Source organism: Sarcophilus harrisii, chromosome 1 (assembly GCF_902635505.1).
Source record: "Sarcophilus harrisii chromosome 1, mSarHar1.11, whole genome shotgun sequence".
In the NCBI taxonomy this organism is placed as follows: domain Eukaryota; kingdom Metazoa; phylum Chordata; class Mammalia; order Dasyuromorphia; family Dasyuridae; genus Sarcophilus; species Sarcophilus harrisii.
In genome coordinates, this window is record NC_045426.1 from 533,998,569 (window position 1) to 534,013,229 (window position 14,661).

At 33.6% G+C, this 14,661-nt stretch overlaps 1 protein-coding gene across 5 annotated transcripts in view; it reads right to left on the bottom strand.

The window, feature by feature from the left end:
• The window catches only part of SLC66A2 (solute carrier family 66 member 2), a 134,795-nt gene that overhangs the window by 103,159 nt on the left and 16,975 nt on the right, over positions 1–14,661 (bottom strand). For 4 of the 5 annotated variants that reach the window (XM_031946744.1, XM_031946743.1, XM_031946745.1 and 1 more), the window contains exons 3-4: positions 14,267–14,400; positions 3,259–3,312 (exon numbers count right to left, since the gene is read on the bottom strand). In XM_031946744.1, the coding sequence (XP_031802604.1) occupies positions 3,259–3,312; positions 14,267–14,400 (188 nt within the window). The remainder of the gene's footprint in view (positions 1–3,258; positions 3,313–14,266; positions 14,401–14,661) is intronic. The other variant, XM_031946746.1, reaches the window with a different exon arrangement.

Here is a 14,661-nt window from a genome sequence, read left to right on the forward strand (position 1 = left end):
ACTATAGTCCGACCCCCCAACAGTCTGAGGGACAGTGAAGTGGCCCCTTATTTAAAAAGTTTGAGGACCCCTGAGAGTGTTCTGAATCACAAAATACATACTCTAAGGTTCATTCCAGTTCAAAAATCTATCGCAACTTTTTTTTTTAAACAGATGCAAGAAACCTAGTACTAATTATTCAGTTTTATTTAACTGATTACATAACCACATGGTGCTAACTATTAAATACAAATAACAGAAACTGTCCTTTGTCAGGATGTCATGGTGGGAAGAGATTTTTCAATGTAAGAGGATTCTGCCCCCCCAAAAAAAAATTTTCTTTAATTTTTTTTAATGCCTCTTCTATTCTCTAATGCATAATATGGCAATCATATATTCCTCTCATAACCATTTAAATAAAAAACAATACTCTGGCCCCAACATTAGCAATGTAAGGGCAAATTAATTTAATCCAAGCTTCAAATTCAAATCTTATCTGTGAAATGGTGATAATATCTGCACTATCCACTTCACAATTTGGAAAATACTATCTAAAAAAACTATCTGATATATATGAGCCCCTCAATGAATCCATTTAAATATACAAAGGCTGTATGTTGGGGGCCTAAATTTTATTAGCCTAAATTTTCTTCAGACTAGTTGTCCTAAAAAGGCCACAAGTTATTCAAAATAAAATATCTCTCTCTTGAGAGAAAAAGAAACAAACAACATTCTCCACTCTTCATCTATGCTTCACAAGGCTTCAATGCAATTAATGGCTGTGCAGACAAAGAGTGACACTAGGGGGCTGGCTAAGCTAATGGGATGGCTTCATAGCAGATGTTCCCACTAAGAGTCAGAATTCACTGGCAAGGTATCTGCAAGCAGACTCCCAAACAAGCAGTAGACAAGAGAATGGATGCTTCAGTATGGAAATAAAAGCTTTTTACTTTATAGATACAGAAAGTTAACAAGTTCTTTGTAGAGTCCAAAAATTTACTCCAAAATTTGTCTCCTATTATGAAGACAGAACAAATCCAGATCATAACTACTGATTCAAGGGGATAAGATAAGAGGCATTGAGGAATAGTACAGAGTCAAATCGACAGGTCATTTGGGGGAAGGCTTCCAGACTTAAAACTAGGGAAAAACTGAAGTAAGCAAAGTTTACAAAACTGTAGGGACATGCCACCAGAACCCATGATATCTCCACATTTTTTTAAAAAGATCAGTAAGCTAAAGGTGAGATAGCCATTAAAAAAAATAATAATAACTCTACCTCCATCCCAAAAAGGGCCACAATGAAAAAAACATCAGCCTTGCTCCTCAGAATTTTTTAGGCATCAACTTTGAAAGACACTTTACAAAAAATTACTTATTTTATTTAATAAATATTTTTAAAAGGAAAGATTCAATTGGCTCTTTTATTAGCCTAGTTTTTGAGTCACTGAAATTTTGCTCAGAAAATATTCACTTCATCTTAGATCACAATTTATTCAAAAACGAATGAATATTAAGTATGTTTTAATGTCAGAGCAGTTCCTAATGTCAAGAAGCTAACAATCAAGAAAGATGAGACATACAAATAACATAAATGCATTAGAAGTACAAAGTACTCCAAGGACTAAAAAATAATTTCTATCTTGTGGAAATATGGAGTTTAAAAAAAAATCAGTAAAGAATTCATGTAAGATGTGTCATGTAAACTGAGTTCTGACAAATGTATAGGACTTCTACAGGTACAGATGGAATAGGAGAGGGAAAAAAGTTTGGGGCTATGGTCAAAGAACGGTAAACAACCTCATTTTGCACAAATACAGAATACATGGAAGGTATAATGTGAGCAAAGTTGAAAATGTAGGGTGGAGCCAAGTTGTAGAGGTATAGAAAGTACTGAATGACAAGACTATAGGAGTTAGAAAGAGGTACAATGGATACAAAAAAATGATGAAGACTTACAAAATATCTAAAAGAGTAAAGTTGGAATACATTTTCAATTTCCCTGTTTTTAAGATGCCTGAAGTAAATGAGACCAATTCAACAAACATCAACTTCTATAAAAAAATTATTCTTCTTAAAGAAGACATTTCTGCCCTTTGAGGTCCTCAAAGCTTTCAGACACTTTCCAATAAGAAAACCATTAAGTTGTGGTTTTCTGTAAATATTCAATGATAAAGCGTTAGTGGATAGCAAAAAAAAAAAAAAAAAAAAAAAGTCAATGTTAGCATTAGATTTCTTTCTTTTACATAAAAATTCTCAAACTAACAAAGTTTAAGCAGACAATAAGGTGGCGATCCATTTGGGTTAAAATACCAAGAAAAGAAATAACAAAAGCAAAAAAGAGTGTTATAAAGTACACTCTTAGAAGATATATATTATCCGTAGTGCTTAAAAAAGTACAAATCATTCTTCATTTACATTTGTTAGAAATATGCTATTTTTCTTTTAAGTAAAACATTAATATTTCTAGGCTAGGCAGAAGAGGTATTCTGCTACATGCAGATGGTCCTATATTTTATATTCCCAAATGTCTTAGGAATTACAATTGCTGAAACTAAATCACACATTCCAAAGTTTTCCTTTGGGCTTAGTAGGTATATAGGAACCAAGTATAAATTTCACTCTCCTTGTACTAGACCAAGCAAACTCCAATTCACAGAGAATCTGAAGAATGAATAAGGCAAGGATGGTAATCTAGGGAAATGAATTGGGGGAAGTGGGAAGAAGAGTGTGCACCTAATAACCAGCAAATTCACAAGTACTTTAACACTATTTTTTTTTAAATGCCCAGGAACAGAGAAAAAACATGCTAAGAAAACAAAAAGTTGGCATCTACAAACAATTTAATATTTTTGACATACCAGATATGGAAAAGGAATGAAGGTAAAGACAAACCCACCAAGAAATACCATTAATAATCCTCCTCCCAATCCCATCACAACCTTCTACCCGCCCATCACAACCTTCTACCCGCCCCTCACAAAAAAAAAAAAAAAAAAGCTACACACAGAGTCATGCTTGGAAAGAGTCAAATTGCTAGTTGGTTAATTTGTAAAATGGCTTATCTGGATTCTTAGTAGAAATGACTTGCATGCAACCACATCTAGAGTAACAGGAAAAACTGAACAGAAATGAAATAATGATAGGAATGAGGAAGTGCTTGGGAAGGAAAAACTAGAAGTGAAAAACTAGGAAGCAGGAAAAATAGTCTAATAGAAATGAAAAACAAAATGTGCTCAGATGGCAATTTCATGCAGCATGGGTTTGCATCATACATACCCAGATAGGACCGCCTGGGTGGAACTTTGATTTCTTCATCCTTACTATCTGCAGCTATATTTTAAAAATTCAAACAAACAAACAAACAAAAAACAACAACAAACAAACAGAAAAAGAAGAAAAGACAAAAACAAAAAACAAACAGACAAGTTTGAGATGAAAGTAAGTGATTTTGTTTCCCCACCCTTCTCTTCTATGGAACATTAACAGGAACAAGTCACAATAATTGAGGTTTCTATACTTTTTAGAATTGTCTTTCCTGCTCACTCCCCCATCACTCCAAATACCTTACTCCATATTCACATGTATCACCCAACCATGACCTCCCCCCCTCCTGTTCCCTTACACTTTTATCCCTTCACCTTCCAACACCTACATGGAAAGATAGCAAAAAGGCACCATGCAATTTTGATAAGATCTAAAATGAAAATAAAGCCACATAATTTAACTCTTCAGTGAGTAATATTATGAAAAAAAGAAATGAAAAGGGAAATAAACTAATAAAAAAGTGTTCACATCAAGTTTCTTTGTTATATATCCAAGACATATAAAAGGAACTGATTCAAATTTGTAAGAAAAAGACATTCCAATTGATATACGGTCTAAGGATGCAAATAGGCTACTCTCAAGGAAAGAAATGCAGGCTCTTTATGAGCATGTGGGAAAAAATGCCCTGAATTACCATTAATTAGAGAAATGCATATTAAAATCATTCTGAGTCCATGCCATCTTTCTTCAAAGTGGCAAAAATAACAACAACACAAAAGGAAAAATAATAAGTGTTGAAGAAATTGTGGGAAAATAAATGTATGTACCCCATTAGACGACCTGTAAATGAGTACAATTATTCTGAAAAGATATTTGGAATTATACACAGAAAGTTATTAAACCGTTATGACTTCTTACCTATATCACTGCTAGGTTTATAACCTTCTTTTCCTTTGCTGCCCCTTTCCCCCCAAAAAAATGCAAGAAAAAGTAAAGGGTTTTTATATCCAAAAAATATTTATAGCAGTTCTTTTTGTCGTAACCAAAAAAACCAGAAACTGAGAGGATGTCCAATGACTGAAGAATGACTGAACAAATTGTGGATTATATATATATGTGATGGAATGCTATTGTTTTGCAAGAAATGAGGAATAGATGATTTCAAAAAGATATAAAAAGATTTGTATAAACTGATGCAGAATGAAGTGAACAGAACCAGGAACAATTTATGCTATAAAATCAGTATCATAAAATGAACAATTTTGAGGATCTTTATAAACTGATAAAGAATGAAATGAGCAGAACCAGTACAATTTTTATATCACTGTAAAAAACAAACTAGAAACTGTAAGAGCTATGATTAATACACCTTACCATTTCAGATTCGAGGACCAGTGATAAAATATGCTATATTTACTATTGCAAGGTGACTGATTTAAGTTGCAGAATGACACATAAAAACTTTTCAATACAGCTGTTAAAAGAATTTTTTATGTTTAATTATTTATATTTGGGGAGTGGTGGGGTTGCAACAGCTGTGAAATGCTGTATTCATTTTCAAAGCAGAAAGCCATGTTGTTTTACTTAGCTGGTTTATTTTGTTCTAAGAGATTTTCAAAAAGTGGAAGTAACCTATAAACTTTTATAATGTAAAATAAGACACAATAGAACTTTATAAAAAAAAAAAAAAAAAGGAAAAGCAGAGATATGATGGTCACATCTGAATGCCACCTGAATGTCTACTATTTTCTCCCTTCTATTGTAGTTATAATAATCAATGCGTCAAGTTGGTTCAGAGACAAAATTGCTATAAAACTCTGAAACACAACTTTGTTTTTTTTCTTTTCTATTGGAAGACTGTGGCCATCTAATATATTCTCTATGTAAAGTCAAGAAACCCAGTGATGCTCCTTCCTCCATCTACTTCATGAGACACAAATTTACTAGTGATTTTCATGAAGGTCAAGGAATAGACTCAAGTAACATAAAAAAGCTATAACTAAAGCAACAGGGGATTACTTGTAAAAAGTAAAGATCTGAGAGCAGCAACATTTCAGAGTAGAAACGTCATCACAGTAGCAGTATTAGTACTAATAATAATTAGTAGTGATGGTGCTAGTGGGAGAGGACAGGAATAGTAGTAGTCAGTAATTAGTAGTAGCAGCAAATATTTATAAAACACCTACTATGTACCAAACACCATACTAATCACTTTACAAATATTATTTCATTTAATCTTTATAACAACCCTAGAAAGTAGGTGCCATTATTATCTTCATTTTACAGATTAAAAAACAGACCTTAAGGGACTTGCCATGGTCATATAGCTATTAAGTATCCAAGGCCACATAAATCAAGTTTTTCTGACTCCAGGCTCAACACCCTATCCATCCAGCTGTCTCTATTGATAGATAGCTTTTATCATCTTGTGCCTCAATTTCCAGTTTTATAAATACAAGGTTGTTTGGCATAAGTACAGTAAGTTATAAGACTACAGTGACAGTGTTTTCCTCCCTGTAAATTAGAAGAGGCACATTAATAAATATAGAATCAATGAGAACTGGCGGGCGAGGTCATTGCAGTTCCCTCCCTGACCCCCAATATCCTTTTAATACAGTTTGCCTTCTCTTCCTCCACAAGTCCAATTATCTACCCGGCATCATCACACAGCCTTCATCATTAACTATCTCTCACAGGGTTGTTGTGAAGAAAGTGTTTTATAAAATATAGAATCTGATATAAATTAACAAAATTGGCCCTATAAAGCTATTTTCAAGGACACATTAAACTAAATACCAGTTGTAAATGGGTAAATACCAGCTATTTATTTTAACGAGTCTTTGAACCAGAGTATAATGTCCATCTTTGAAGTACATAAAAAGAAACTAGTAATAGCTGCAAGGAAGAGACTCAGTCTTAGCACAGAATTGTCTAATCCCTAGAACAGGGGCTCTTAACTTGGAGATCTTTATACTTTTTGTACCCCTAAAATTTTGAGAACCTGTATTTCAAAGTAATTGGTTTATTGGTTTCCTCTGTAATACCATGTATGTTATTTTAAGCATTTTTTAAAAATATTTTAAGCAATTCATATGCTTTTTTTTTCTGAGTCAACTGGGGTTAAGTGACTTGCCCAGGGTCACACAGCTGGGAAGTGTTAAGTGTCTGAGGTCAAATTTGAACTCGGGTCCTCCTGATTTCAAGGCTGGTGCTCTATCTGTTACACCAACTAGCTGTCCCGAATCCATATGCTTTTTCATCTAATTAGGGGCTTCAGGACACAAAAGCTTAAGAACTTCTATTGTATAGTTGCCTTAGAATTATTTTTTTGGCGAGGAGCTCTAACACGTCTCTCTACTCACTCACACCTACTGCATTAAAACTTCATTTGAAGTATGCTGCTAATTTACAAATAGACACTACTCACAGCCCTAAAATAGAACAGAAAGCCAAAAAACCAAAGCTGGAAACAAAATGGATATTTTGGTTTTGTTTAATTTTGTTTGGGGAGGAGAACAGAAAGAATTAAGTTAAAATCAATAATTCAGACTTATTGGGAGTATAAGGAAAATGGCTGGCCAGAACTATGCATCATTTCTTTAAGACAACATCAGATTTGGCTACCTTTGAAATGAAATTTCATTAACAAATAATTATAAGCAAACAAAGGCAAATTTAACAACTAGTAGTATTTACAGCAGCTCTCAACACCCAAACCAGTCACATAAGATTTCTGATGGGTTCTGCCTCCAGGAAAAAACAACTTAAAAAATAAAATAAAATAAAATACCTAAATATGCACATTCTTCCCTTCCCCAGTTTCCTCTTTTCTTGATTAATGTGCTGTATCTGAAATGTAGGACAGAAGGTCCTATATTATGGGGTCCTGATTAACAGGAGAAAGAAAGGGAATAAGAATTTATTTTGCACCTATGTGTCAAAGTACTAAATATTTTACAAATATTGTCACATTTAATCTTTGTTAACAAACTGTAAGATATGCATTATTATTATCATTTGTAAAATGAGGAAAACCAAGGCAAACTGTGATTAAGTGATTTGCCAAGGGTCATGCAGCTAGTTACTAAGTATCTGAGACCAAATTTGTCTCTTATCCCAGACCCAGTACTTACTCACTGGCTAGCTATCTGTTACTGCTTCTATGACATAGTGACTTGCCCGTCTTTGTGGGGGCATGTGTCTTCTGTAGTAAAATGTTGTATACTCGGATTTGTCTTATTGAGCTGGCACACAGTCTCTGAGTTTTAAATTACAAAAAAAAAAAGATATCTATCAAAAATAATCCTCATCCAATAGATGAAGCAAATCATATAATGTGTTAGAAGTCAACAGGAACATAAAGATGATCTGATATAAGAAATTCCTGGCATACAGCCAGAAGAAACCAAGTATCCAGACTATCAGTCCAGAGCCAAGTACAGTGACTACAACATGTGCCTAGTCAGGAAGAGCTGAATTCAAATGTGGCCACAGATACTTACTACATTAAAGCACTCTGGGTGAGTTATTTAATCTCTGTCTTAGTTTTCTCATTCATAAAATTAGGATAATAACAGCTCCTAGCTCTTAGGGTTGTTATGAGGATAAAATAATATAATCTTTGTAAATAAAATACGTTGCAACCTTAAAAGTTATCTTGTAAATGCTAGCTGTTATTATAAAAATATATTTATCTGGGCCTTAGCTTTTATTTGTTCTCTCTCCAGTTTCCTATTATTTGACCAATTTTCTATTCATTTGCTCTGCCCCCAACAGATTAGTTAAAGGAATCTAAAAAAGTGAGATAAATCTCAATCTGAGTCACTTGACAGGAGCTCTAGAACAACGGTTGGGTTCTTAATCATTTTTGTGCCAGGGACCCCCTTTGGCAGTCTGGTGAAACCCACAGACTCCCTTCACAGATTAATTTTTCTAATGCAAAAAAATTCAATTCCTAGGAGCACAAATCTAATACTGAAGTACAGTTAAAAAAAAAAAAAAAAAGAGAGAAGTAGGGAGGAGGAAGAAGCAGGAGAAAGGAGAGAGAAGAACTGACAAAATCACAGATTAAGAATCCTTTCTTTAAGAAGGGTGAACTCCCAAGTGCCACAGGTGGCATGAGATAGTCAGGAATCAAAGCCAAAGACTTTAACATGCCTAATGTTCAGAAAATAATGAGAATGTTCCAAACAAATCATGCAAGTAAAAAGAACAAGATAGTCCTCATACAGAGTCATACATAAGGAACACAATTAGTCCTCTTACAAACTGCCAGTCTCATTTTAAAAAAAAAGAAAGAAAAGAAAAATCAAATAGGAATCAACTTATAAATGACTAAACAGTGACAATATCTTCATAGCATAAAGAAAAAGAAGAATATAAAAGATTCAGGGAAGCAAGGGAATAATTATATTAACTGATACAGTGAAGTAAGCTGAACCAGTGAAACAATATACACAATGGCTAAAAGCAAACATAATGATCAAGAAAACATTCTAAAAAAGCTCTGAGAAAATGCAGTCCCCTCATTTCCTGGAGATAGGAGACTGTTTTGAACATTGCATATATTCTCAGGTGCAAGAAGTATTGGCTGTAATATTATATGTGATGATTTTTTTTCTCTTTATTAAGTTTTTGTTACAAGGGAAGTTTACAAGAAACAGGAAAGAAAAATATTCAGGAATGAAAAATAAAACTTACAAAAAAATTTAAAGTTAATGGAAGGAGAACAAAAAAAAAATTGGCATTTAAAAATTTACTACTTAGAATTTCTAATAGAAAGAAAAAGAACAATATCATCTCCAAGATGATTTGTGAGGAAAAGAAATAGAGGTGACTTCATTTTTCCTATTAGGAAGCTGAAATGTAGCAACAAAGATCCAAAACTATTTTAGGCAGAGAAATAGCAGAGAAAATTAGCTGAGAGCTGGGGAAGAGGGTGTTCTTCAGATTTTTTTTTTTTTAAAAAACATCTATCATTGTTCTGTAAAGCCCAATAGAGCAAACAGAATATTGATTCTGATTTCTTCATTCAATAGTTACAATAAGACAGAAAAAGACTGATTTCTTTTAAAGTATTTTTCTAGGGGCATCTAGATAGCACAATGGACCAAGCCCTATACCTGGAGTCATGAAGACCAGAATTCAAATTTGTTCTCAGACTTTTTACTAGCTGTATGACCCTGGGCAACTCAGTGCTGACTGCCTCTCTCCTTCCCCAGACCCTTCCCCTCCTGCCCCCCCTCCAAAAAAAACAATACCCAACAATATTAAACAATATTAAATTTATTATTTATTACTACATTAAAGCACTCTGGGTGAGTTATTTTATCTCTGTCTGTCTTAGTTTTCTCATTCATAAAATTAGGATAATAACAGCTCCTAGCTCTTAGGGTTGTTATGAGGATAAAATAATATAATCTTTGTAAATAAAATACGTTCCTGTTGACCTCTAACACATTATATGATTTGCTTCATCTATTGGATGAAGATTACTTTTGATAGATATCTTTTTTTTTTTTTTTGTAATTTAAAACTCAGAGACTGTGTGCCAGCTCAATAAGACAATATTAAAGTATTTTTCTAAATAAATTTCATCTCAGGAAAAAGAGAAGTGCTCTGAAGAAGGTCCACAAGTACAAAGAACATTACTGAGTCAGCATTCTGTTACTGGTAGCAAAGACGAGAATTCTCAAAACTAAGTCCAAGATTAGGCAGATGCTGTTTCAAGCCGATCATTTTCAAAAGCATCATTTGAGGAATATTCATATATGAGAGAAATTCATAATATATGTATGCCATTAAAGTTCTACATTAAATTTCTTTCCCTTCCAGAACATGCATGAAGTTTTGTTGCAAGTCAAAATTATGACAACTTCACATTAAATCTGGACTAATTCACACTTTTGGTGAGAGGAGGAAGAGCCATTTAATAAGATGTTAAATTTAACCAATTAATAGGTTTTTTATTTTCTTTGCTTCCTTCTACCTATCCCCAGCAAACTTTTCCTCTCCAAAATAATCCATCTCTAATTTCTCATACTTAGTAACTCATCGTGATTCAGACAGGAGGGATTGGATCTAGTCCATGCTGGAACTAACCCTATATATGAAGATTAAAGACAATTCCAAAGATAAACTATTTTTTCTTCCTTTCAGTTATATGCAATTTCAGTCTAATAAGCCTCTGGAAAAAGGGTAAGTACCACCAAAGACCATAACCACAATGACATGTATTCCCCAGCTGATAGCTGTACAAGTTTGTATGGTGAAGAATTTTCCAACACAGGATGTTCCAGGACTGAATTCCCCTATTAAAATAAATCAAAAGAATCCACAAAATGATGCTTTAAAGCCAATAGCTCACTAAATTATTACACTTTTTTCTTTTGGCTCTTCTGAAGTCCCAGCCTTGTATTCAAAATCTTAACAATAGGGAACATTCAACAACTAAGTCTGCTAATGGTAAGATGAATGTTGCAAGTAAGCACAGAAAGACAAGAATCACAGTGTAAGATTAATTAGCTATGTCCTTTCACATATCCTTAGAAACATCTAGAATAGGAATTCTTAATCTGGAATTCATAGCTTGTTTTTTAAAATGTATCTTGATAGCTAATTTAACTTATTTCCTTTGTAATCCCACGTTTTCCTTTATGCATTTAAAAACATTACTCTAATGGGGACCCAGGGACTTCATCAGACTGCCAAAGGGGACCATGACATAAAGTTAATAATTTTTGCTCTGTTCAACTTTTGAGTTCTCTTTCCTTTAAAATTCCATTTGCAAAGAGTGGAAGTAAAATTGTCACTTATAAAATCAAAAATTACCATTATTCTCAAGTGTTTAGGCTTTCCCCCTTCTATCTTTTTCTTCAGAAAGACTAACTTTCCCATGGAAATCTTTAGCTACAAAAAACTCCATCAGTTTCTTCATAATAAAAGCTTGACCTTTCAGGTTAAGGACAAGTCATTCTTCAGTGGCTCATCCCGGCAGAAGATGGATGAAGGGTTGAGAGTTGGCAAAATTCTCAGAAGAGAAACAGAAACATACAAGGGGAGTTCATAAGACTCTTAACTCAATACTTAGAAGATAAATCAAGGTGCACTGTGGTCAGTTTAAAATAGTGTTTCCCTCTGAATTGAGACCTGTTTTTCTATATTGTCACATGGAGATTAAAAAAAGACATTTCTGTTTCTCTCTGGAATCTACTTATGAGCTATGTGTCTTTCTTTTACAAAGTAAACACTCAAGAGATAAATTGTTGATTTAATATGGATTCAAAATTGGAGAGCTCAACATTGTGAGCTCTACTGTCTTCAATACATTAACATTTCTGAAGAGAAAGTAGGTTTAGAAATTAATTCCAAGTTTTTTGCCAATTTATTCAAATAAAAAGGTCATAGTTCAAAACATTCCATGACTTCTTACATTTATTTTTGTGAATGACATCTGTCACAGAAGTCCTGAATATATTTAGATCAGTATTTGACAGTGCATTTGTCAACCTGGATAAATCACTCACGTTGGGTTTTGTTTCAAATCAAAACACAACAGTCCTTTATGGAAGCATTTCTGAAGTAGCAGGTGAGTAATAAAAACTAAGTTTGATATAGACAATAACCTTATTGTTATATATATATATTTTTCCCCAACAACCTTTTCTACTAAAAGAAGACAATAAATAATACATACCACTTTGCAAATGTCAAGTCATTTCTCTCTTCACTCATGCCTAGCTTTGTTGCCTAGAAGCATCTAGCTGAAAAACATGCCAAGTTTCAAACAAGTATACAAGGGGCAATCAACACTTAGGGCTAAGGCTCTCCTGCAGTATTCAAGCAATTCAGTAAAGATATGTAAATATCTAATTTTGCTAAATTCTATTTTGTTTCAGAAACCTGCTGCCTTGGTTACCTCACTTTTTTTCGGGGGGAGGTAAGGGATGGGGATATATAGCGGGGATGGGGGATTACTATTAAACCCTGGATGCTGTTTAAGATAAAAGGTAGTAAGAGCCTGTTTCTAATCATTTCAGACAATTTGGTCAACATAAACAGCAAGCAAATTAGTTATTATTGGATACAAACATTACTAAGGCTTCTGTGTTATTTCCCATGGTAATGACTAATCTGTTAATGGAGAAGATCCCTCATGTCCTGCTAATGAGCAACCTGATCATATTTCAGGCAGTTACATGACTTCTGGCTGAGACCCAGAGGGTCCTTGGGCAGTCAGTCTACAAAAGGTCCTAAACAAGGTTAAAGTGAAAAAAAAAAAGGGGAGGAGGGGGGAAGCGAGGTTTGATGGGTCTATGCAAATGAAAGTCCACAAGGAAAATCAATATTATCAAAGTAGAGATTTAAAAGTATAAGTCACTTAAAAGGTTATCAGAAATAATTAGGAGCTTCATTCAACCTTTAGTAATACTTTTGTTTGCTTGACTGAATTAGTGACATGATAAGGTCAACCTTATTTTCATCTTGTACAGTTTTAAATAAAAATTACCATTAAAAAAAAAAAAAGAAGACGACGACGAAGAAGCTGCTTACTGATAAGACTGCCTCCTGGCAATCAGCAAAAAACTTTCTAGGGGATTAATGACAATGAAGTTTAAAAACACTGAATCCAGAAATTATCATCTCTATCTAAAACTAAAACATTGACAATTTAAACTGACCAAATATTTCTCTTAATTAAAAAACAAAAGCACATGAAGAATGAAATCTACTGAAAAAAATCAGGAATGTCAAAAATCAGGAATGTCAAGAAAAGAAATTAAGGGACAATCGGGCAGAAGATCACCCCCAAACAATTCCAAACTGAGAAATATTTCAAATCCCTAGGAGATGAAGAATTGGCTTCCTACTGAGGACACCTAAAAACCTAAGATCATATCACATGAAAGAAAAAAATTTCATAACATGGCAAAAACATAAATGGGATGAATAAGGACAATAGCCTACAAGTGTCAGAAAAGCCAGCCTAGATTTTTTTTTTTAGTAACCTGAGAGAAGTCAAGATTCCTTATAAAGAAAAATAAAAGTGTTTTTACAAGATCAAAACAGGAACAATAATTTGCTAAAATTAAAATTTTAAAACCTGTTGACTAGTTTTGTAGCTAGGAAGACCTGGGTTAAAAGCCAGCTTCTGACACACATTAACTATATGACCCTGTGCAAGTCAATTAACCTCTTATTTCCCAGGTCCTCTTTAAACGGGAAGTTCTTAACTTTTTTGTGTATCATGGACCCTTTGACAGTCTGATGTTTTAAAATGCATATAAAAAAATATGTAGACCATGAAAACTAATAATATTGTTCAGCTATAAAAATATTTTTAAAAACAAATTCACAGACCACAAGCTAAGAATTTCTGCTCCTATACTAAGCAGTATAGCAAGTACCAATATACTTTAATAAAGGAAGATTCTTACCAGGTGCTCCTGCTTGAGTAAAACCACAGCCCCCCAAAATTAATAAATTATTGGCCCTACCTCAATTTGACTGAGTTTGCACAGAACACATTAACCTACCACCAGAGAATCAGGTTGCATTGGTAGAGGATAAACATTCATAAAAACAATGGCAAGATTTAACAATGTATTTTATTTACAAATTATACCTAAGGTTAGTGAGATTAAATCACCATTCTTAGCCTGCTTGGTCAACAACCTTTTATTGACCTAGAAGTCTGGCCAGAAAAACAGCCACAAAGTAATACATTCCCTTTTCTAATTCAGTTCTGAATTTGCATGAAACAAAGGTTATTATGATTAATGCTACATGTCATCCAGAATTTGGACATAACTGTCCTTTGAATAGATTTTAGTAAATATGCATCCTACTTTTTAAGTTATTAACTGGAAATTAGCTTTCTAGCATCAATGGCAAGTGATCATAAGGAGGATGAAGACATAAAAGCTCCTATGTAATCCAGAAGACAATGAGATATGCTTTATATGCTAATTTAGGATGATTCTTATATATAAAGTATATAATAACTTTATTAATCACCAACCTGCAAAGGAACGACGTTTTAAATTCAGCTCATTTGTCACTCGAACTTCGGTACAGAGTTTCAACATCAATAACATAGTAAAGATCATAACAATGCTTTGCCACAGAAGAGGAGATTCAAAATGCCTTCCAAACCTAAAGAGACAAAGAAAACACAACAGAAGACATCAGGCCATAGGCAACCCTTTTCTTCCCTTTTACCTTCCACATTTCCAGACTTTTTGATTAACAATAGCACCCATGATGTCTATGGCCAGTGATGCACACTTTGTTATTTACCTTAAAGCAGCAGCTTTTAGTCCTTTTTTGTGTAATGGATACTTCTAAGAGTCTGGGGAAAACCTATATTCCCCTCAAAATACTATTTGTAATTTACATACATTTATAATTGAAGGA